We start from the raw sequence: 24,056 nt of genomic DNA, 5'->3' as shown, positions 1-24,056 counted from the left end.
TTTGAAAATTTCAAATACTGTACATTATCTAATGCATATAGAAAAATTAAAAATTAAGAAAATGTTATTAAAGAAGTTAGAATCCAGAATAAAGAGATATTTGAGAAAAAATGGGGGACTAAATTTTTAACTTTAAGCATAGTGTCTACACTGAACAGTAATAGGTAAGATACTTGGAGAGATTGGGATTTTTGAAAATGAGTATAGGTAGAATAATAATAGAGAAATGTTTTTCTGATTTGAATTTTTATACATTATAACTAAATCCCTGTTGGCAATCTACTGAGAAACACTAGGAAATGCTTAGAGTGATTTTCATATATCATAAACTTGGTAGTTACCCAGCCATTATTTCTTAAATTACCACTGAGTTGTCACATATGTTAGCAACACTGTCTCCCATTTTAGGTATTTCTGTAATTGTAAAAAATATCTATTATCAATAATGCTGTGTTAAGCATAAACATACTTGAATGTCATGCTGCACTCTTGAAATCATACACTTGCTGGTAGCATTCTCTTTTTAGTCTTGATATTTGATGACCTGTATTTGCAAAGACAGCAACCCACACAGTTGCTGGTACTTGGATGACATATAAAGAAATGTTAGTTCCCTTTAAGGCACAGGAATAACTCAGTTATTCAAATGAGGTAGGGTGATTCAAACTGAATTATTCATGCTCAGAATCCATCACCTAACATCTAGTCATGGTAGATATTGTGTGCAGTAAATGAACGCTGTCTGGGACAGCCACAGGGGAAAATGGGTGGAGTAATTATACAGAAAATATTCCTGAGACAATGACAGATTTCTTTAAAGCAGAAGGCTAAGATAAGCATCATAGTGTAAAGAAGGATCCTTCATCCACTTTCTAGACTTACCTCAGTTCAAAACAAACTTCCCCACCAGTACATTGTTTGAAGGAGAGTCAAATTAATAGCATACATTATACATTCCACAGTCATTTCCTGGGTGGGGGGATGGGGGGAGGTGGGGGGAGATGAGCCTAGTTAGAGAACTATAGAGATGTGAGTGACGCTATTTATAATTTATGTTGACACTGGCAATGTGTCTGTAAAACATTCATCACTTCCCCATAAAGGTAGGAATAATAGAGAGCAGAAGTGGAATCCTGACCCAAGGCCTTTGCACAGTAAGACCAACAATTTAAAAGGCACCAAAATTGAGATAGATCTACTTAGTCACTGCAACAGACTTACAATTTATTCCTTGAATAGGCCATAAATCTCACTTAGGTAAGAAGAGCCAATTGGATTCCATTGAGATTAATCAGTATTGATAGCAAGAAAAGCCGTCCTGTACTTTGGGATGAGTTGTAAGGACTAACATCAACATTGGAAAATTAAGGATGAAAATATTTACTTTTCACCACCTCCTAATTTTCTGCACCTGTGCGGCATCTAATGAAGAAGATGAATTGTGAGGTATGAGAGTGAGCTAACATGGATGGAACCAAGATATAGCCCTAGTCCAAGTGCTTTGCTGCATGAGCTCACTTTACAGGAATGTGCATTTTATCCTTTGGATATGCCAGTTACTATTGTTGTAGAATTTGAGAGAGGTTCAATTACTTGCATATAGAGAGGCCAGGACTCAGGAATGATTTTGAGAAAGAAAACTGGTTTATTGACAGTGGGCCAGACTCAGGAGCTTTCTGTTTCAATCCCAAGCCCTGAACAGGACTTTTGAGTCCCTTTTATACAGAGAGGAAAGGCCAAATGGTCCTTTTGTTTCAGTTCTCAATAGGCTTGAATTAGCATATATATCTTCCACATCTTAGGTAAGCTTTTAGCATGGACCTCAGGCATTCTAGATAAGCTTTTAGTATATTTTGTTTGCATTTCCCCTGAATACTTAAAGTTTATAGACCTTGCCTTGTTAAACTGTTTCCTGGGACTGGAGACCTTGCCATGGTCACCAAGGGCAGGACTGAAGCCTTTTATCATTTCACACCCAAAAGTCACAGATAGTTTAGGTTATCTCTTAAGAGAGAAAGAGCCTCCCACCCATAGTCCACATCACTATGATGAGAATCTTCTTTTTAAAACTCATTACTAAATAATATGAAAAGAGTTATCTTTTATGTGTGCCAAGGTCATGTTTCCTCTTCTGTTTTCTGCCACAATAGTGTATGTAGGGACATCAATTTACTGACCTTTCCACAGAATCTCACAATGAGGCACCCTACAATAATGCCACCTTAATTAGTCCTGATCAACAAATTAAATCAAGCTCTCTGAAGGCCCTGGTAACATAACATGTGAAAAATAACCACTACAGCCATGTGTGTTGGCCTTGGTGAGCCTGCTTTGACTGCCCTCCATAGCCCCAGTGGGTTGGAAAGCTGCCCTGAGGAGGCTGGGACTGGAAGACTGGGCCAGCCAGCAGGCATTGATGCCCAACTTCTCTGCTGCCTCCAACTGCATGCTTAGAGCATGCATTCTGATCTGGCCTTATTCAGGTTCCCTAGAGACCCAGGGAGATGCCTGAAGTGGGTAGAGAATTGAAGGACAGCAGATGTAGAAGATAAAACACAGTATCAGCTAAATAAACATCATCAGAATGTACCAAACACTTTGAGATATCTATGATGTGTAGAACTAGTCCTAATGGGACAGTTCTTCAAGATAATGCTATACCCACAATATGTGATCTTATCAGTCATTTAAACAGTCCACATAGTAGACACAGACAGTGAATAAAAGAATGGAGTGAAGATGAAATTAAGACACTGAAACAAAGAAAAATTGATGAAACTTATGAACAGGAACAAAAACAAAGGATCGAACAACAGCTATACTCAGAACTCCAGTGCAGAAGGGGGTGAAGAACAGGATGAAGACATTTTATCTTTAACCAGTGAGGAGAAAGAAAACAAAGAATACCTAAAATCTTCATTTGAAATTTTGATTCTTATGGGAAAACCAAACATATCTCTGGATGAACTTGAGGCTGATAAACTCTCTGAAGGTCTCTTTACTCCTGACAGATGAAGTACTGAATAACTTCTGGTGTGGAAGTTCTAAGAAGAGTCGTTGAGACAACAGCTGTTAACATGTTCATTTTGAAAACACAGCAGAAACAGATGCTAGAGAGATGCAGGAATTTCATTTGGAAGAAACCCTCAGGGGAGTGAGAGACCCACACTTCTTTTCCATAATCACTGATAATATGGGGCTGGGCATAGCAGAGGAAGAGCACCTGCCCATGTTGGTGAGGTTTGTTGATGAATCTCATAATCTGAGAGAGGAAGGTGTAGGCATCCTGCCGTATAAGCTGATGTAGAAATTTTGGCTATGAAATTTCACACTACAATAACTGAGAAGTGGGGATTAAACATGGAGTACTGTGTGGACAGGCTTACTTTGTGTCCACTGGATTTTCTTCCAAAATGAAAGCTGTTGTTTCTAGACTTCTAGAGAAATATCCCCAAGCTGTCAACACATTCTGCTCTTTCTGCACCTTAAATATGTTGTTAGCAAAATTAGTGCCTGTTATGGGAGGATCTGTTGCATTGACAATGATTGGGGAAGTGCCATCTTTTTTTTTTAATCACTGAAACTTCTTTTAGAACTTGACAATGTAATTTCTGTCCTTTTTCAGAGCAATGAAGAAAGGGGAAATGAACTGAAGAAAATTTGCCACTCTCATTGTCTGGCAGGCATGAGATATTACTTGATCTCCTGCAAGCACTTATTTAATGTTAAGATGGTATAAATAATGACACAAATGTTAGAGGGAATAACTGTTTAGATGGCCCAGCATTTGTGCTCTGCTGTGAAATAACAGATTTTTATATTATTGTTACCATTGTTGTTCTTAAGAATGACCTATCTTTTACAAAATGCTTTGGAAAAATCTGCAGGGCCAAACCTCTGATATCTTCTTTGCAGCCATCAGCTTGAAGGAAGCACTGCATTCATTCAATGAAGTGTTAGAAAATAGTGAAGTTTATCATGAATTTTGGTTTAAGGATGCCAGAAATTTGGCAGCCAACCTTGATATTCAAATGAAACTCCCAGGCAAATTCTACAGGGCTCAGTCAGGTAATCTGGAATCTCAACCTCTGAGAATTACTATAAAGAAACCTAAGTGTTCCAACAATGGAACTTATTATTCAGTAACTTAAAGATATATTCTCAAAAGAGCACCTCAAAGCTCTTAAATGCTTATCTCTGGTGCTCTCTGTCATGGGACAACTCAAAGTCAATATGTTGGGAGAAAATCATGCTTAACTGTACAGAAATGTTTTACCCAACCCTGACATATTCTCAGCTCAGCTTCAATGTTTTCAGTGTCCATAGTTACTTGTTTTTTATGGAGAGAGAAATAACTAGAGGCCTAGGCCATGATGGGTATATACTTGATCAGAGCCCTGAAATGAGAAAGATTGGAAGCACCAAAGCAAGGATAGCTGGTGAAAAGGCTTGTCTGCAGGCTCATGGAAGGGCAAAATACAGCTCATTTGTACAAGCATTGGCAAATCCTCAAGATGGGGCTTTTCATTCCCTTATTGAAATTTCTCTATCAGCACCATTACCTGTATGTTTTCCAAAATTAGATCCAGTGTAAAAGAGCATTGAATAAGGGACATGCAATGGTGACAAAAGGACAATAGTGGCCTCCTCATGACCATGGAATCCATCTCCTACCATATGCGACATCACATGGAAGCAATTAGTTAAATGGAATGATAGGCTCATCTGCTAATGGTTCAGGTAAGTTGCCATGTCAGAGAAAATATCATGTAGCATAGTGTCCTCTATATTGTAATATATGTGTTGAGTTAGTTCCTAATTAATATATGTTCCTAATAGCAAATAGAATTTAAAAAATTAGGGAGTCTGGTGATCATGAAGGAGAAGTAAGACACTTTTATTGTCAATGTTTCACTTGTGTTAACTTTGCTCCCTATCTCTGTAAGATTAAGCTCTATGACTTACAATCATGTTTCCTGTTTTTAGGGTGTCTGGTATGGGTTTCATTAAATCTGAATCCGTGACTCCTCCCTGGTCCCTTTGGATAATCACTCCATGTTTATGGACAAGCAGAGAAAGAACACAAAGATAATCTTGCATGATCTGAAACCATGGCCTCTGGTGAGGAAATCCATTTTGGGATTTGATGGGGAAGATGATGATCCAAGGAGTGCCATGGAATCAGCTACAACATCACAGGTGTAATTTAATTTCTTTCCCTCCCATGTTAAGTCTTTGGTAGAGATTGTAGCTTGGAATCTATTGAGAGATAGGGATTCAGGTTGGGGTCCATGGAGAACAAGTACTGATCTGAACAGTGCAGAGATGACCTTGTTAAGTGCCCCATCTGATGAAATTCACACCTTATAAGGCTCTGCTCTTAATCCAGACATGGTTCGGTAGACCAGTCACTGCAAGCTTCTTTCAATTCACCATAAAGGTATCTCATCTTGGTGTATACTGTTCATCTTTCCTTTCTACCTCAGTTTTACACAGGGCTGACTCAGTTCTGGAATCATACCCAGCATGCACACATATTCAATTGTAATAAGAGGGATAGGGTGTCAAACTCCTTGCAAGAACCTTTTCTTAGAGTGAGATGGAACCCTATAGATAAATACTCTCCATATGCATTATGGGAGAATACTTAGAAGCATTTTGTTTGCTCCTTAGAAATAATCTTATGTGAAATCAATCCTTATATTACTCTGCCCAATCCCTATCTCCTACTCCTTGGATTTAACTTCAACTAAACTTCCTACATAGTTGTGCTTGAATCAGGTCATTCTTGGGGGGATAACACACCCAAAGCTAACTAATAATGTAATGGACACCAATATTTGATCAGAAATTCTTACACATTCAAAATAGTCAACATTCCAGTCATTAAATCAAATCGGTCTACTTTGAGAAGTGGCATGTTTTTGACCACATATATGGACTCACATCAAATTTCCATCAAAGAAGTAATCCCAATATTTTTATTTCTTCTTGGTATAATTCAGTTATCATTTGTGATGTTTTTGTTACAAAATGATTTCAAGGGAGAATTGGTAGGGATATCATAAAATAAGGAATATTTATATATATGTCTTTATATCTGAACCAAAAGATAAACTAGTAATACTGATGAACATTCTTCATTTCTAAAAGAAAAACCATGTATGATGATGTGAGGATACATGGGAAATTAAAATAAAACCATGGAATTTCATCTAAGATCTTGTTCAACTTTGGAAAGATATTAAGCCTCTAGCTTCTAAAGATAACTATGTTTATCCTAAAAAACAGAGCAGGGAAGTGGATGTGGCTCATCTGATAGAGCTTCCACTTACCATATGGGAGGACCTGGGTTTGATCCCTGGGGCCTCTTGGTGAAAAAGAAGATGAGAAAGCATGCCCACACAGCAAGCCAGTGCTTGCATGAGTGCCGTATGAGTGCCTGCATGGTGAGCCAGTGCCTTGTACAAGTGAGTCACACAGCAAGAAGATGACACATCAAAAGAGAGACAAGGGCAGAGTCAAGGTGAAGCACAGCAGACACCAGGAACTGAGGTGGCAAAATTGACAGGGAACCTCTCTCCCCATCAGAGATCTCCAGGATAGAACCCAGGTGAATCCTAGGAGAAAAAATGAGAAGAGAAGACAACACAAACAGCAAAAACAGCACGGCAGGTAGAGGGGAAGAGGTAAAAACAAATAAATAAATAAATATTTAAAACAAAACAAAACAGAGCTGTCCCTAAACCAGTTCATCCAGTCGCATCTTATTATACAGGGTGTCAATAAATGGGTAGGTTGGGGGAAAATACACCAAATGTAAGATATTGACTATAGTTCTCTCATAGTTTTATAACAATTGTTTCACAACAATGCAAGGTATTGTTGTTGGAGTAATGTATGGGAGCTCTGTATGATGACACACCTGTTTATTTTGTAAGTTTACAAGTTTTACTCTACACTTGTTGTTTTTGAATGTTTATGTATGAATGATGAACTTCAATAGAATGTTTGAAAAATAAATAGTAAACAAACAAACATAGAAAGTGTGGAATGAAATCTCTGTTGCCTGGGTTGTCTTTCCAATGTATCACTAGACTAGAAGGAAGCACATATAATTGAATTATCCATTGTAATTTTGCAATTAAATATTAAAATTGTCTCTATTTTAAATTAAATCCAAATTCCATTCCAATCTATTGTTCAGATATCTATTGTTCAGATATTGTTCTAAAATCTCAAATAAATGGGCCACTTTATAATCTATTACAACTATTTAAGGTCAATATCATTAACAGAAAAAGTAGGTGCAGAAGAAAATCATGGACTAGCCCATTTATAATTAATTTATATCTACTTGTTGCTAAGTAAATTAGGTAAATTAATTTTATTGTAGCTAGTTGGCTGTAAATCCAATACTTAGTAACTGAAAGGATAAAATATAATAAAGATTGGCTACATTTATTAAGCATGACCAAATTATATACCCATTCAATTTTATAGTAAAAATATTTGACTATTTTAATATCCCTTACATAGATTTAAACATTGATAAATTAATAAATATATACTGGTGCATAAATAAGTAATGTAATTGTTAGCTAAGGATTGTTACTAAAATTACTAAGTAGTCAGAGGAACCCAATACTACAATCATGGTTTAGAGCCAGACTTTTCTCAAAATTTTCCTCAGTGCCTCTCCTACATCCTTGTTTCTTAGGCTGTATATGAGAGGGTTCAACATGGGGGTAAGGACACAATAGAATACAGAGAGAAGCTCGTCTTGCTCTGGAGTGTGCAAGGATCTGGGTGTCATGTAAATGAACATAGTTGGACCAAAGTAAAAAAACACAACGATCAGATGGGAAGAGCAGGTGGCAAGAGCTTTATGCTTTGCCTTGGTAGAATTTAAGTGTAGAACACTGAGGAAGATAAAAATGTAGGAGGTCAGAATGAGTCCAAAAGGGGTAAGGATCAATATGCTTCCAGAGACAAACAATACTTTCTCATATATTGAAGTGTCCACACATGACAGTTTGAGGACAGCCTCTACCTCACAGAAGAAATGTTGGACTTCTCTTGAACCACATCTGGGAAAGTGCATTGGATATATGGTTTGGACTAGTCCATTAATTCCTCCCCCCACCCATGACACAATGATCATCTGAAGGCAAGTTTCAGGGTTTATAATAACCATATATCTTAAAGGATTACAAATAGCCACATATCGATCATAGGCCATCAGTGTGAGAAGAATGCATTCACAACCTGTAAGGGAGGAATACAAATAGACCTGAGTCACACAGCCTAGGTATGATATATCTGTTGTTCCTGAGAAAAAGTTATTTAGCATCTTCGGGACAGTTGTGGAGATGAGGGAGATGTCCATGAGTGAGAGCTGGCTGAGCAAGAAGTACATGGGGCTGTGGAGCCGGGGATCCAGAGAGATGAGGAGGACCAAGATGGTGTTTCCTGTGATGGCAGCAACATAGACAAGGAGGATGGTGTGGATGAGGAAACCAGCATGCCTCATTTCCAGAGAGAGTCCAAGAAGGGTAAAACCCACTATGAAAGTGTCATTTTCTCTCCCCATGTTCTGGGTACATCTAGACAAGCAATATTAGAAATATATTAATGTATGAGAGGACACAATATTTAGGAATATGTTGTTCTATTAATTGATTCCGGTATAAAACCTACTGCCATATATCTATCTGAAATCTGTCCAGGATCTTGGAGGAAGTAAATTTTAATTAAACTTTGACTTAATCATTAAACATAATGATGTCTAATAAGATAAACATTAAGGAGTGATGCTAAAATGTTCCTTCCTTTTCTCATGAATCAAGGCTTACATTTAAAATGTCAAATCATCTAGAAATTGGCAAGTAAATATGTGGTTGTTTGGATGAATTTGAATTTTGTTGTGCACTCTTAATTACTTTGCATAAATAGCCAAAACAGTCCATCAATATGGAAATGGTCCTAAACTTCTTAATCTTCTCATGTTGTCCTTCTATGTGAACATGTTCTGTTTTTCAGCTTAGGAAAAAAATTGGGTAATTTTGTCACGATAATTCCCACTGAAGTTGAAGAGTTACTCCTCACACAAATCTCCACAATTATTTGAATCAGACTTTGCATTAACCACACAGTTATTGTTTTGTATAAATTATAATGATTCACCCTCTCACCATTCCCTATTCTTAGGAGTGTGTCTACAAAATATAATTGTTACTTCATTTCTCTCTTCTATATTCTGGGCTGCTAACTAGGAAAATACAATATCATATCAGTTAACTTTCAATATTTAATCGAAGGATGATCTTTTACTGAATTTTTACCATGGGTGAACTAAGGTCAACTCCAGATTATTGTTTGACCTGAGATATCCATTGGGGTCACTGTCATGATAAGACAAAGTGATGTGGTAGTTAACACACCCAAATTTTATTTTTATTATAGTCACTTGAAAAGTTCCATTCCACCCTTTGTATATTTGCTATATCTTATAGAAAGATAATTGAGAAATTGGTAGATTTACTGTGAAATCTCAGGGAGAGTTTGGATTTGCTTTTTATTTGGTCCTTTTTGAAAAAAAAAACAAAACCTTTATTTTCCCAAACCTAAGGCTTTCTTCCAGTTTGAAAAGGGCTTTTTTAATGATGATGATAATAATAGTAAAACAATCCTAGCTCTGTTTACATGAACACTCAGCTTCCCACTATTCAGAATATTGTACTAATAATAAAGATTAGAAAAAGAAAGTTCAAGTGTTTTTAAAGAATGTGGATGAGATCCAAAATGCCCAAACCACTGCTAGATTCAAGTATTTTAAGACCTTAATGAACACCTGCAATTCCAGCACACCAGGCTGCAATGCAGTTTGAAAGGTTTCATGAAGTAGGAAATATAAAATTAACTAGGAGGTTATCTGCATCATGAATGACATGCTCAGAGTTTGAAATTTCTATTAATTAGGGTGAGAAAGTAGGATTTCTTGGGTGGGGTCAGATAAATGAATTAATTGGAAATCTTGTTAAAGGTATCCAGAATTATGTTATGATGTTGGATTACAAAGTTAAATGCATCATATCCCCTTTATATTGTTATTAAACCAGATCTGTAAACAGAGAAACCTGTCCATTTCAGCTTCTTTGCTTTGTCTCTTTTTGACTTACCTTACATACAAAATACAGCAGAAATAACTGTCATGCCCTAAGCTGATTCCACATTCCATATACCAAGGGGTGTTTGCAGTTCATCATGAAAAAAGGCTACAAATTGTGTCTTTAAATACATGAAATCTACCCTCTCACAATGCTTCCATCATTAAATCCTGAGTTCAGTAATGGAGGAGGGACTAAATGAGCTTTGCTGTTAAATGGATGAAAGAAGAATCTCAGCCATTTGCAATGGGCACTCCCAGAGGAATGCCCTCAGTGACTTCTATTTGTAGCCTTTAATTATAGACCTTATATTGCCAGGTTTAACTTCCCCAAGAACAATTATGAATGAATAATTATTAGTTGTTTTGAGAAAAATTTTCCTTTCCTCCCATGCATCACCTGCATCTTCTAATAATTATACTGTGACTGTAGATGGAGTAAGATTGTCAATGCCTTAAATATTCTGTCTAGTGTTCTCTTTCATGATGCCAGGATCCATCCTCTGGAAGACCCACTTATTGTGGGCATAGTGTCTTAAGACTTAACTTTTCCCCATAATCATGTTGGAATTAGGAGACCCTCACTTTTTCAAGTGTTAAGGAAGCAGCTATTCATTCTGCACTTAAAAGAGGGAAACATCTTTACACTCCTGGTTAGATAAAGTGAGAATGTGTGTTCTTTATTACAGTAAACTGAGAAAAGTAGAATTGAAGCTTCAGAGTACACTTTCAAATTTCCTGAATGAGTGACTAAAGCACAGGTCTCCCCACTTCTGTTCTATGTAACTAAGCAGTATCTAGGCCAATCTAAGCTCTAAGGGAAAATGTGACAAATGTGTTAATTAGCAAGTTATTTTCATTTAAAGAACTTTGGATTAAAGTATTTCCACTTTAATATTTTTCACATAAGTTTAAGGAATATCTGTTGATTTTATTTGATAACATTCAAGAGCAGACTTTTTCAAGGACTTCTAATTGAAACTGTGAAGTCACTTAGAATTTCCACTCTCCAACAATTGCTTAAAATGCTTTTTGTTCTTTCCAGAGAGGTTTATTGATTAAATGTTCATCAAATTTATAATTTTTGAATATGTTCTGGCATTTAGGATTCATTTCCAAATCCGATCCCTGTAATTTGACCCTCATATAACTATTTTTTTTCATAAATTTTCCCAAACACACTCATTTCAGCACATCTATTTTTCTGGACACTAATTTTGCATATAGAACATTTGAGATTAACATTGCATACTTTTCCATTTAATAATGGTACCTTTATTTGGTACCAGTGAAGGAATTGTAATCAAGGAATATAATTGATTACCACCATCATTGCATACGTATTTGAGCACATATAAGTGAACTAAATGTTCACATCATAGTACTCAGAGTACTATGCTATTTACTATGGTCTTATTATAATCAATAACTTACCCCAAAGTGAATATTTATTTTTATTATAAGCAGGCATTTTCTGCTTACACTAACATCAAAATATACCTTGTCTCTGCTATCATGTATAAACATTCTAGTTTGTAAGAACAAACAGTAGAACAGTAATTATGGAAATAACTGCATAATTATTTTCTTTATCATGAGGTGAGCAGGTATAATTAGTAGAATGCCAAAAAGGAGAATTACTCAAGAGATGGGATATTATCATGTCCATTTTGATGAATGGACAATATTTTGCTTTACACAAATCATATCCTTTAAAGAACTCCCATACTTTCTCCTTATTCAGAGCAGATCCTGCACCCACTCACTCACTTCCATCTTTTATATGTCCTGACCCAATGCCAAGGAAATTCACTGAAGAGGTGTAGAATTCATCCAGAAACCCCAGCCTAAATTTATTTTGCTTTTTCGTCTTCAGGGACTTTCTGCTCTATTCCATATGGTCCACAAGCCTCCTGCCCAAAACACTCATTCTTTGTCATTCTGTCTGACCCCAAACTCCAACTTCTCTGTTTTTTCTTTTTCACTTCGTTCACATCATTCCTGCTTTTTGTGCTCTCCTAGACTCTTTCTTCTCTTTCTTCAATTTTTCTCTCCCTATTAATTTTACTCTTGTGTGCTTGTATTTCTCTCTTCTTAAAATAAATAATAAATACATTTTGTAGGACCTGTATCTCCTTTTCATTACTTCCATTTTATTTTTCTTCTCTGAACACCTATTTGAAAATACAAGATATAGGCATTGTCTTCATTTTAATTCTTTCTATTTAGATCACAGTTTATTTATTCTGGAATATTCCACCAAAATTCAATTAAACCTGCTAAATATATTCCACAAAATGTACAAAGTAAAGCCTTTCTGTGGACCAGTTTGGAGGATGGTTCTCAATAAATTTCTTTCTTAATATACCAAACTAAGTCAAAGGGAATTAGCCTTTAATTATAGTGAATGAAAAGAAAAACTATGAAAAATCCTCCATTTCAGTAATTTCAATTAGTCTAAAACATACAATATCAGAATCATGAGGAAATTATTTCATTTGAACCGTAGGGAGTTGAAACTGCACAGATGAATCCATGTGTTAGAGCAGGTACATAATGGCAATAATGAATAATGCCACTGTGAACAGTGGTGTATATATATATATATATATATATCTGTTTATGTTCCTGCTTTCAATTCTTCTGGTCATATCCCCAGAGGTGGGATTCTGGGATCATATGGAAGTTCTATAGTCAGCTTCCTAAACAACAGTCGTACTGTCCTATGCAATGACTGCACCAATCTACATTCCTACCAGCAGTGGATGAGGGTTGTATTTCCTCCACACCCTCTCCAGCACTTGAAATTCTCTGTTTTTTAATAACCACCAATCTCATAGGGGTTAGATGATATTTCATTGTAGTTTTGATTTGTATTTCCCTAATAATTAATGATGTTCCACGTTTTTTTTTCATGTGCTTTATTGCTATTTGTATTTCTTCTTTGAGAAAGTGTCTATTCAAATATCTTGCCCATTATTTAAATGGGTTGTTTGTATTTTTATTTTCAATATGTAGGATTTCTTTTATATGCTGGAAAATAAGCTCATATAAGATAAATGGTTACCAAATATATTCTCTCATTGTGTAGGCTGCTCTTTCATTTTCTTAACCAATTTCTTTTGTTATAATGCTTTGCTACATTATCTTCCAGGAATTTATAGTCTTGGCTCTTATATTTATGTCTGAATGATCAAGCTAATTTTTATATAGTGCATGAGAGGTGATCATCTCTCATTCTTTTGGATATGGATATCCAGTTCTTCAAGCACTATTTGTTGAAGAGGCCATTCTGTCCCAGTTGAGTGAGCTTGATGGCCTTGTCCAATATCAGATGACCTCATATGTGAGGATCTATATCTGGACACTTTATTGTGTTTCATTGGTCAGTATGAATCTCATTCTGCCAATACCTTGAAATTTTGACCACTATAGCTTTCTAGTGTGCATTGAAGTCAGATGGCATGATTCCTCCAATTTCGTTTTACATTTTCACTATATTTTTGACTGTTCAGTGATCTTTGCCCATTCAAATAAATTTCATAACTAGATTTTCCAGTTCTGTAAAAAATGTACTTGTAATTTTTTATTGGTATTACATTAAATCTGTAAATAAATTTGGGTAGGACGAATTTCTTAATGATGCTTAGTCTTCCAATCGATGAACATGGAATATTATCCCATTTGCTTAGGTTTTTGTTTTCCTTTAACGATTTTGTGTAGTTTTTTATGTACTAGTCTTTACACTTTTAGTTAAGTTTGTTCCTAGGTTTTTAAATATTTTCATTGCTATTGTAAAGGGAACTTATGTCTTGTTTTCTTCTTCAGATTATTCCTTACTATTGTACAGAAATGCTTCTGAATTTTGCATGTTGATCTTATAACCTGCCACTTTATTGAACTAAATTTTCAGCTCTATAAACTTTGTTGTAGATTTCTCAGGGTTTTCTCTATGATCCTATTATATGAATATATGCAATTTTTTTGGTCTTTTTAAAATGTTTTTTAATGCACTGATCATGGCATAAAATTCATTTGATGTGATGTTAAATAAGATTAGCAAGTATTTTGTTGAGGATTTTAGCATCCAGTTTCATTAGAGTGATTGCTCTGTAGTTGCTTTTGGCATCTTTATTTGGTTTTTGTATTAGAGAGATGTTGCTCTCATAGAATGAGTTAGGCAATGTTTCTCTGACTTCTAATTTTTGGAAGAGTTTTAGCAGGATAGATGTCAGTCCTTAAATAATGATTGGTAGAAATCATCTGTGAAGTCATCTGGTCTTGGAGTCTACATAGTTGGGAGATTTTTGATAACTAATTCAACCGTGTTACTTGTGATTACTCTATTGAGCTCAATTTCATCTTTGACCATTGTAGGCTACTTGTGTGTTTCTAGGAATTTGTCCATTTTATCTAAGTTATCCATCTTGTTAGCAGACAATTTTTCAAATTATCCTCTTATGATACTCTTTATTTCAGAGGGATCAGTGATGATATCCCTCTGTCATGTTTTAGTTTTTGTATTTTCATCTTCCCTCTTATTTTTTCTTTATTATTATAACTAAGATTTACCAATATTTTAAAATCTTCTCAAAGAACCAGATTTTGTTTTTGTTCTTTTTTCTAGTGTTTGTTTACTCATAATTGCATTTAGCTCTGCTCTTTTTATTGTTTCTTTCCTTCTACTTGCAAGGATATAGGATATGTGGAACCTAGTGTCAAAGATAAACCTCAGCACAAAACAAAATAAAACCATAAATCACAGTATAAAGAGAAGCTAACCATCTGAATAAGCCCTACAATGTAAAAAGATACTGAGAAAACAACAATAAAAAATGAGCCATAATAAGAAACAAGGAGACATGGTCCAGTCTAATGAATGAACTAAAAAACAGCAGGAGATGCAGAATGTGTAATAACTAATCAATAATGTTCAAAGAAATAACAAGAATCAACTTAATGAAGTAAGGAAGAGATAAAGGATATTAAGTAGACACTGAAGAAATCATAAACATATATAAAGATAATGGATGCAATTGTATCTGTGAATCTGGTCCTTCAAGCAGTGAAGCTTGGTTGTCATTGTGGGCCCTGAGGGGAGAGGGAGAAAGGAATAGAATACATGGAAGCAGGGTTAAGTGGAGGGCAATGGAAGTGTTCCACAAGATCATGCCATGACAAATATAAGACATGTAAAATTTCACCAAAAATATATCAAAGTCTGTAAGCTAAAATATAAACCATAATGTAAAAGAAAATGTAACAAAAAATTTAGAAAACTGTGCAGTCTAAAATATAAACCATAATGTAAACCAAAATGGAGCCATGCTCATTAGCTATGTTTCAATATCTGTACTTCAGCTGCAGTAAATATAAAATAAACATGTAAAAAGACCATTGCTGGTGTGATGTTGGATATATGGGAGTCCCCTATATTGTATATGTGACTTTACTGTGATCTAAAACTTTTTTGAAGACAAAATTAAAAAGTAAAATAAAAAGATGTAGACACTGAGGAAGGAATGAAATAAATAGCCTTGCAACTATACATACAGGGCAACACTTATTACAGTGATGAAAAGGAAAATGTCATAAAAAATTTATGATATTTTTTATTTTTTAATGTCCCAATTTATTTTTTACTTCATTTTAGTTTTTCTAAATTAGAATTTATTTCTAATCTTTAAGCTTATCATTACATATTTCATTTTCCTACTAATTGAGTTTGACAATTTATTAGGCTACATTTTTGGAGAAGTTTTGGACAAAAGAGGGCTCAAATAAGTCAGGGGAGGAATGCTGGTGTGGGATGTTATTGATAGGGGACATATGGTTAGGAGAGAGCTCTCCAGGACATGTATATAAGGCATATAAAAATGTTCAAATATTCATTGGGTGCTTTCATAGTAGTTACAGTTACAAATAACAACTAAGAGAGTGCTGAGTTCCTAGCCTGGGGAGCTCTGTCACATTCCCCAATGGAACAACAACAATCCCCCAAGTGAAAGGGCAAAGACCAATGAAGAAAGATGATTCAATGATTAGCCCTTGATACTGATGACTATGCTTGTGTGCCTGTGCCCATTGAAATCAGCAAAATATATCAAACCCAAGAAGCCTGCCTGTAACACAGCCCTTTCAATGACCCTCAAGAGAAACCAACACTATTCATCAGAGGGAGTCCCATATTATCTTTCAAAGGCTAGAAAAATGTTTGTTCCAGGATGCCCAGATTGTTGTGCAAATATGCCTACCTCCCATTCAGTGACAATCTCTGAAAGCCAAAAGGAAATGAAGGAAGTAGTTGGTATCAATTTTTAAAGATCTAGATAGACCCATAGCATATCTTTGACTTAAGCTTATGTAATTTTCATCAATTGAAAATTCTAGTAGTCTCTATAAGGTTTTAGGGGAAGGTCAAATACAAACTGTTTATAGTCAAAGTTAGAAACCATCCTTACTCACTCACCCTAGTAGAATATGTACTTTTTCTGTATACAATGACTGAGCAGGAGTGGAATGCAAGAGCACACAATTATGCAGGGATCTGAATAAGTAAAGAAGTCATACCAAGAGTGGCCATACCATATTTAATTAGGCATGAGCATGTCCAGTATGGACAAGAATGCCAGATGCAGAAAGCCTGGCACTGATGAATGGATGCTCAGATACTTTTTGCTAATGCTTAACTCCTAGATGATTGTCTAGGACTATTCTGAAACAGGGAATACTAGACTCCTTTCTTTCTCTCTTAAAAATTATCTTGACAAAGAGAAGAAATATTTCTATTACAAGGTGAAAAAGTTGAAATGGGCTGATTAGATGAATTTCACCTCTTTAAGCATCTTGGCATGTCATCATAGTGTTTTTTTTTTTCATTTTGTTTTGTTTTTCCTGACATAATTTTTTTCTGAAAAAGATGAAGAAATGGTTAATACCAACAAAATCACATTTCAATTTTGCACATTTCTATAAATGTATCCTATGAAGTAGCGTAGATGTCAGAAAAACATTAGAAATCATATGAAGTATGTTGTGCTATTTTTTACAGGGGGTAGATATTTGATCAACAGACTGAAGGAAAGAAGGGTTAATAAAAGTACAAAAGGAAAGGAAACAGGAAATCCAAAGTGACTCTAGCCATCACTGAGTATTGTTTCTACAAGAAAATAATTTAAAATTTGAGCCAGAACTGAGAGAAAATTTTGAATTTTCACTGTAAACCTTCCTTTCATTATTAACTGCCCTGATTATGTTTAGCATTACTAACAGGTTGAAGAAACTCTAAACTAAACCAGATCTTATCAAGCCCTTTGTTCCCTAAACGCATCATCCCTGAACCTGTGTTGCATGAAAACCACATTGCTCGAACCCTGCATCCCCTGAACCCACGTTCCCCAAGCCCACATTCTTGAGCTTGAATTCCTTGAACCCAGTGCCTCCCAAACCCTGGCATTCCCTGAGCCTGCAAGACTTGAAGAAAGTCTGGGAGAGGGAGGGTTCTAGAGAGGTGTGCTGAGGGGCCCATGGAGCATAGGTTCAGTGGTCTAGTTCCCACTTTTTGAGCTTGAAGGAGCATGCTAGCTGGCTTGGGGAGAGACTAGAAAGAGAGGAGAGGTGAATCTGCTGAGGCAGCCTGATTTACCTAAATGCCCTGGGATAGGGAAAATTGGACTGGGAGAAGGTGGTGTCAAGCAATTAACTATTCCTCTGCAACACATCTAAGGGAGGGGACAGACAGTAGGAAGTGCTTGGTAGGTTTGTAATAGCACATTTAGGGTTCCTGGCAATGAATGGCTGCACTCTCTCAAAGAGACTGATAGTCATTATTTTCTGTGGTGAGTTGGTTCACCCAGGGACCCATTTGAAACATGGAGGGGAGCTCTCAAATGGGCTTTATGCTACCTTGGGAGAGAGAGAAGTAAGGAAGGGAAAAAGGGAGGACAGATTCCTTATCAGTTTATTCAACTGTAAAGAGGACTCCTTGCTTGAGGGCTAGTCTGTTTTTTGTTTGTTTGTTCATTTTCTGGTCTTTCCTTCCTTTGTATCCCCATACCCACTTTCTTTTTCTTTTTCCTTTTTTCTTTTTTACTATTTGGTGCTGCTGGTGGTGTTTCTTGTTTGCTGTGCTTTCTTCCTCATATTGGAATTCCAATTTTCTGTGTTTACTGGTTCTGTCTACCTACCCTAACTCCTTTCTTTTACATCTTTCTATCTTCTACCTTCTGTTGCTCTTACATTTCACCTCTCTTTGTTTATCCCCATTTTTTTCCTGCAGGAGGAAAGGAAAAAAAACAGGAAAGACAGCGGTGGAAGAGAGTGTTAGAACAACTTAAAAGACAAAAAGAGAAAAAAATACAGTAAACACAAATTCAAAGAAAATATGGCTAATATAAGGAATTCCTTGAGAATTATAACACTCAACATCAATGCATTAAACTCCTGTCAAGAGACACAGATTGGAAGAATGGGTAAGGAAATACGACCCATCTATATGCTGTCAACAAGAAACACATCTTAGACCCAGGGATTCAAGGAGGTTGAAAGTGAACAGCTGGAAAACAATCTTACAGGCAAACATTAACCAAAAAAGGGCAGGAGTAGCTATATTAATATCAGACAAAATAGATTTTAAAGGCAAAATTATTGTGAGAGACAAAGACAGACACTACATATTAGTGAAAGGGATAATCTTTCCTTTTATTTCCAATACCTCTATTCAGTTTTCAATCTTTTATTCATTCTTTATGTTACTGTCCTTTCTTTTCTCTTTCCCTCTCTCCTGATCACACTGGCCTTTTAAATAATACCATATTCTTCTCCATATTTAGTTTTCCATCTCATTTTAGGTACTGCACTTTTTTATTCTTATAACACTAAACACTTACACGAGTTTGATATTCATTATCTTAGCTCTTACATGGTTCTTCTGCTAGCATTTACTATCAGTATTATTAGACTCTTTCTTTTCTTACCTCTTCTGCTTTCCCTAGCCCTAATAATTTTCCTTAAAGGGAACTTAGACAACAGCAAATAAATAGAATAAGAACAAAGTGCCAAAGAGAAGATTTAACACACACAAAAAGCGGCACCTAAATAAAATCCAAGAATACTCAGAGAAGCTAATCAACTGAACAAACATAAAGATACAATGATGACCAGAGAGAAACAAAAAAATTATAAACCATATCAATAATCAGGAAGACAAGACATGGCCCAATCCAATAAACTAATTAAAAACCAGGAAGAGGAGCCAAACATCAAACAACTAATCAAAGCTTTCCAAACAAATATAATGGACCAACTTAATGAAGTGAAGGAATTGTTTAAAGAAATTAAGAAAAAACTTGGAGAGCATACCAAAGAAATTGTAAACATACACAAAAAGGTAATGAATATGATGGTGATGAATGGCAAAATCCAAGAAATAAAAAATATACCCTCAACTAATATCAGCAGATTTGAAGTGGCAGATTAAAGAAATAGTGAAATGCAAGACAGTATATCTGAAATCAAACAGATATTACAATTGTTAGATAAAAAGTTACAAAAAATCCAGCAGAGACTTAGTGATATGAATGAAAACACAACATGGACATATTGGCATTTTAGGCATCTCAGGCAGAGAAGAGACGGGAAAGAGCACAAAAGGGGTACTGGAGAAATAATGGCTGAAAATTTCCCAAACATAGTGTATGATGCAGATATACATGTCCCGGAAGCATCATGCACTCCAAACAGCATAAATCCCAACAGGCCAATCCCAGTGCATATGTTTGTCAAATTCTTCAATACTAAAGACAAAGAGAAAATACTAACACAGCAAGAGGAAAGAGAACCATCACATACAAGGTAAGCTCAATAAGATTGAGTGTTGATTTCTCATTTAAAACCATGGAAGCAAGAAGGCAGTGGTATGACATAGTCAAAGTACTAAGAGAAAAATAATTTCCAGCCAAAAAATTTTTTCACCAAAATTTATAAAAGTGTATTGTCTAAAATGTAAACCATAATGTAAAACATAATATAACAAAAAATTATAAAATTGTACAGTCAAAATATAAACTATAATATAAATCAAAATGTATGTTTCTATAACATTTTTTTGCATTTGGTGAATACATTTTTAAAATTATTTTACACTTTTTTATTAAAGTTAATAGATCATAAAGAACGTTACACTAAAAAACATAAAAAAAACAAAAAAATCGTAAGAGGTTCCCATATACCCTACTTCCCACCCACCCCCACTGCAGCTGTAGCAAATATAACATGCACATGTAAAAAGATCATTGATGGAGAAGAGGGAAAAGGGTTTGATGTTGTGTATATGGGAGTCCCTTATATTGTTTATGTGACTTTACAGTGATCTAAAACATTTTCAAAAATAAAATTTAAAAATAAAAAATAGGATATAGACACTGAGGAATGAATGGAAGTGATTGACTTGCCACTGTACATACATGGCAACAACACCTATTACAGTGATGAAAGACAAAATGTCAAAAAAAAGTTTTATGATTTTTTCACTTTTAATACCCTAATTAATTTTTTATTTTATTTTATTTTTGTAAATTATTATAAATTCTATTCATTATCTTTAAAACTTTCATTACTATTTCATTTTCCTACAAATTAGATACATTGAATTTGATAATATAATAGGCTTCATTTTTGAAGATGCTTTTCATCACAGAGGCACAGGATGAGCGCTGTTATGGGGTGTCATTGATGGGGGGTACTTGTAATGGAGGGAGTTCACCAGGGCATGTATATAGGGTAAATGAATATGTTCAGATATTCTTTAGGTATTGTAATAGTAGGAAAATTAACACACAACTGAAGGAGTGCTGAATTCCTAGCAATGGGAGCTCTGTTGCATTTCCCAATGAAACAGCAACAATCCCTCAAGTGCAAGGGCAATGACCAGTGAAGAATGATGGTCTAATGATGGGGCCCTTGATAATGGTGGCTATGCTTATGAGCCTGTGTGCTTGAAATTTCAACTAGACCTCAAGTTGTAGGGTGCCTAAGTTACCTCCTGAGAGCCTCCATGTTTCTCAAATGTGGCCACTCTCTAAGCCAAACTCAGCATGTGAAAGTATCCTCTCCCCAGCATGGGAAATGACTCCCATGGATGGGTCTCGCTGGTGATAAAGGATTACTAACAATCACTTTCTTGTGATGCATCTAGATAAAGACCTTCAATAAAAGGGGGAAATGGTAAAGACAAATGAGTTTATTTGGCTAAGAGATTTCAAAATGCATTGGGACATAATCAGAGGTGTCACAGTTATGCATGTCTCAGTAGAATCCCAGAGACAGCCCAAGTAGATCCAACCCCAGTTACTGGTGCTCCTTAGGGAAATGGAGACACGTAAGTTCTACAGTTATGGCAGATGACCCTGGAGTTCAGTGCCTTGCCAGTGGGCCCTTCTATGGTATTTGTGCTCCTGAGTATGATGGAGTTTTATTCATATGTGACCTCTCTTCCATGCCTCTTCTGTCACTTTTGCTGAAACTGTGGTTGGTACTGAGGTTGGTGTATGCTCAGGAGACTTGAATCTCTGAACTGTTTACATACCAGCTAGATACTGAGCCCCAACAGAGCAGCAACACCTCCTCAGTTCATTGGACTTACCCAGAACAGCTAACAGGGATGTGAAGATGGTCAACTGCCACTCCGGGAACTGAATGAGTCTACAACTGCAGGCAGGAGAATTACATACATCAGCCTTTGGGGTCTAAGCCCCCTCTCGATTTAGACATGGAGTGGACTTTGTAATCTCAGGGTCCACAGGATGGAGGGTTAAAATATGAATTAGAGTGGACTTACTTGTACTCTACTATAGGACTGTTGTGGCTCTAGCAATGGAAGAAACTGTGGCTTTTGTGTGGAGACAGTGGCCATGGGAGTTGTTGGGGCAGGAGAAGGGAAGAGGAGGCATGATGTGGGCACATTTTTGGGACTTTGAGTTGTCCTGGGTGATACTGCAGGGACAGATTCCAGATAATGCATATTCTGCCATGATACACTGGATGGACTGGGGAAGAGTGTGGACTACAATGTGAACTGTGCTCCATATGGTGTATCAGTTCTCCAAAATGTATTCGCCAAATGCAATGAATGTGCCATGCAGATGAGCGAGGTTGTTGATGAGGGAGGAGTGGAGGTTGGGGAGTGGGGAATATGGGAACCTCTTATATTTTTAATGTAAGATTTTGTGTGATCTATGTATCTTTAATAAAATAGATGAAAAAAATATTTTCTAAAAATAAATATACCACAGTGTATCATGGGTGAATCTTGAAGAACTTATGTTGAATGAAGCAAGACAGGCACTGAAGGACAAATATTACATGACCTCATTGATATGAATTCTATGAATTCAAGATATTGAACTGCCTCACAGTGCTGGAATGTGGAAGATAGGTTTAGAGAAAATAGAGAGGGAGAAAAAGATTGTGAGCCAATGTCCATAAAGGAAAAGTCTATGATAAGGTGGATGCATGTAGTGCATGTAGTGGAGGGGCATGACAGTGGAGAAATGATACTGTTGGGTTGGGTGGTGCTTGTTCATAAGGTTGGGTAGGGATTGTGGGATATACCATGTGCAGTACTGGGAATAGGTTTGTTGAGGGAGCAGATGAACACTGGGGATTGGTGGGTATATCTTTGAAGCTACAATGTTGTGTATGTTCTTTTGGCAATACTGTAAGTGAGTGTTGCTGGTTTGGGGTGTTGTATACAGATGGCTTTCAGGTCAGGGCCCACCTGGGGCAGGCTCCTAAGGAGTATATGCATGTTTACTTTGCCATAGTGTGTTATTTCAGTGAGTGGGGAACAACATAATGAGTGGCAAGTTGGTGGACTCCCATCCTGTGGATGTCTATGTTTGCAAACAGAGGGATGAGAGTCTCTCAAGAACATGGGCAGTTCCTAACAGGGTAGAACATACCAGTGTGGCAAGCCGAAAAGACTGTTGCATGCAACTATGATTCTGTTCCTTCAAGGAGTGAAGACTGGTGGTTACTGTGGGTCCAGAAAGCAAGGAGAGGGAGTAATAGAATAGACGATATAGTGGGCATTTTTGGGGCAATGGGAATGTTCTATATGATCTTACTATGATGCATAGAGGCCATGTTAAATTACATAAAAATTTACAAAAGTGTATGGTCCAAAATCTAAACTATAATGAAAACCATTGATCATGGTTAGCAGATATGTTTCAATATTTATATATCTGTTGTATCATCAACATGTAAAATGTTATTAATAGGGAGTGTGGGAAAGGGGGAGGTATTTGGGTATAAGGGTGTTCCCTCTATTTGGTATGTGAATTTTCTGTAACCAAAAACTTCTTTGAAAACAAAATTGAGGTGGCAGACTTGGCCCAGTGGTTAGGGCATCCGTCTACCACATGGGAAGTCCATGGTTCAAACCCTGGGCCTCCTTGACCAGTGTGGAGCTGGGTCATGCACTTGCTGAAGTGCAAGGAGTGCTGTGCCATGCAGGGGTGTCCCCCACGTAGGGGAGCCCCACGCACGAAGGAGTGCACCCCATAAGGAGAGCCACCCAGCATGAAAGAAAGTGCAGCCTGCCTAAGAACGGTGCCGCCCACATGGAGAGCTGACTCAACAAGATGATGCAACAAAAAGAAACACAGATTCCCGTGCCACTGACAACAACAGAAGCGGACAAAGAAGACGCAGCAAATAGACACAAGAACAGACAACCGGGGTGGGGGAGAAAGGGGAGAGAAATAAATAAATAAAATAAATCTTAAAAAAAAAGAAAACAAAATTGAAAAACAGAACACTGGCAAAATAAACATAAGAAAATGTCATGTATGTATAGGACAACAGATCTTACAGTGATGAAAGGCAA

General features: G+C 36.3%; 1 protein-coding gene and 1 pseudogene across 1 annotated transcript; one reads left to right on the top strand and one right to left on the bottom strand.

Annotated features, from left to right (window-relative positions):
* The first annotated feature begins 2,416 nt into the window (after window positions 1-2,416).
* Window positions 2,417-3,307, top strand: LOC139436634 (52 kDa repressor of the inhibitor of the protein kinase pseudogene; annotated as a pseudogene).
* Window positions 3,308-7,660: 4,353 nt separating this feature from the next.
* Window positions 7,661-8,593, bottom strand: LOC105745027 (olfactory receptor 2M2-like). The gene has a single exon (XM_012520968.2). It carries the CDS (start codon window positions 8,591-8,593, stop codon window positions 7,661-7,663), a length of 933 nt encoding a protein of 310 aa, XP_012376422.2.
* Between the last annotated feature and the right edge of the window lie 15,463 nt (window positions 8,594-24,056).

The sequence above is a fragment of the Dasypus novemcinctus genome, chromosome 16 (genome assembly GCF_030445035.2).
Source record: "Dasypus novemcinctus isolate mDasNov1 chromosome 16, mDasNov1.1.hap2, whole genome shotgun sequence".
Lineage (NCBI taxonomy): Eukaryota > Metazoa > Chordata > Mammalia > Cingulata > Dasypodidae > Dasypus > Dasypus novemcinctus.
Note: the sequence above shows the minus strand (reverse complement) of the source record. Positions and strands in the feature narration are given on the sequence as shown.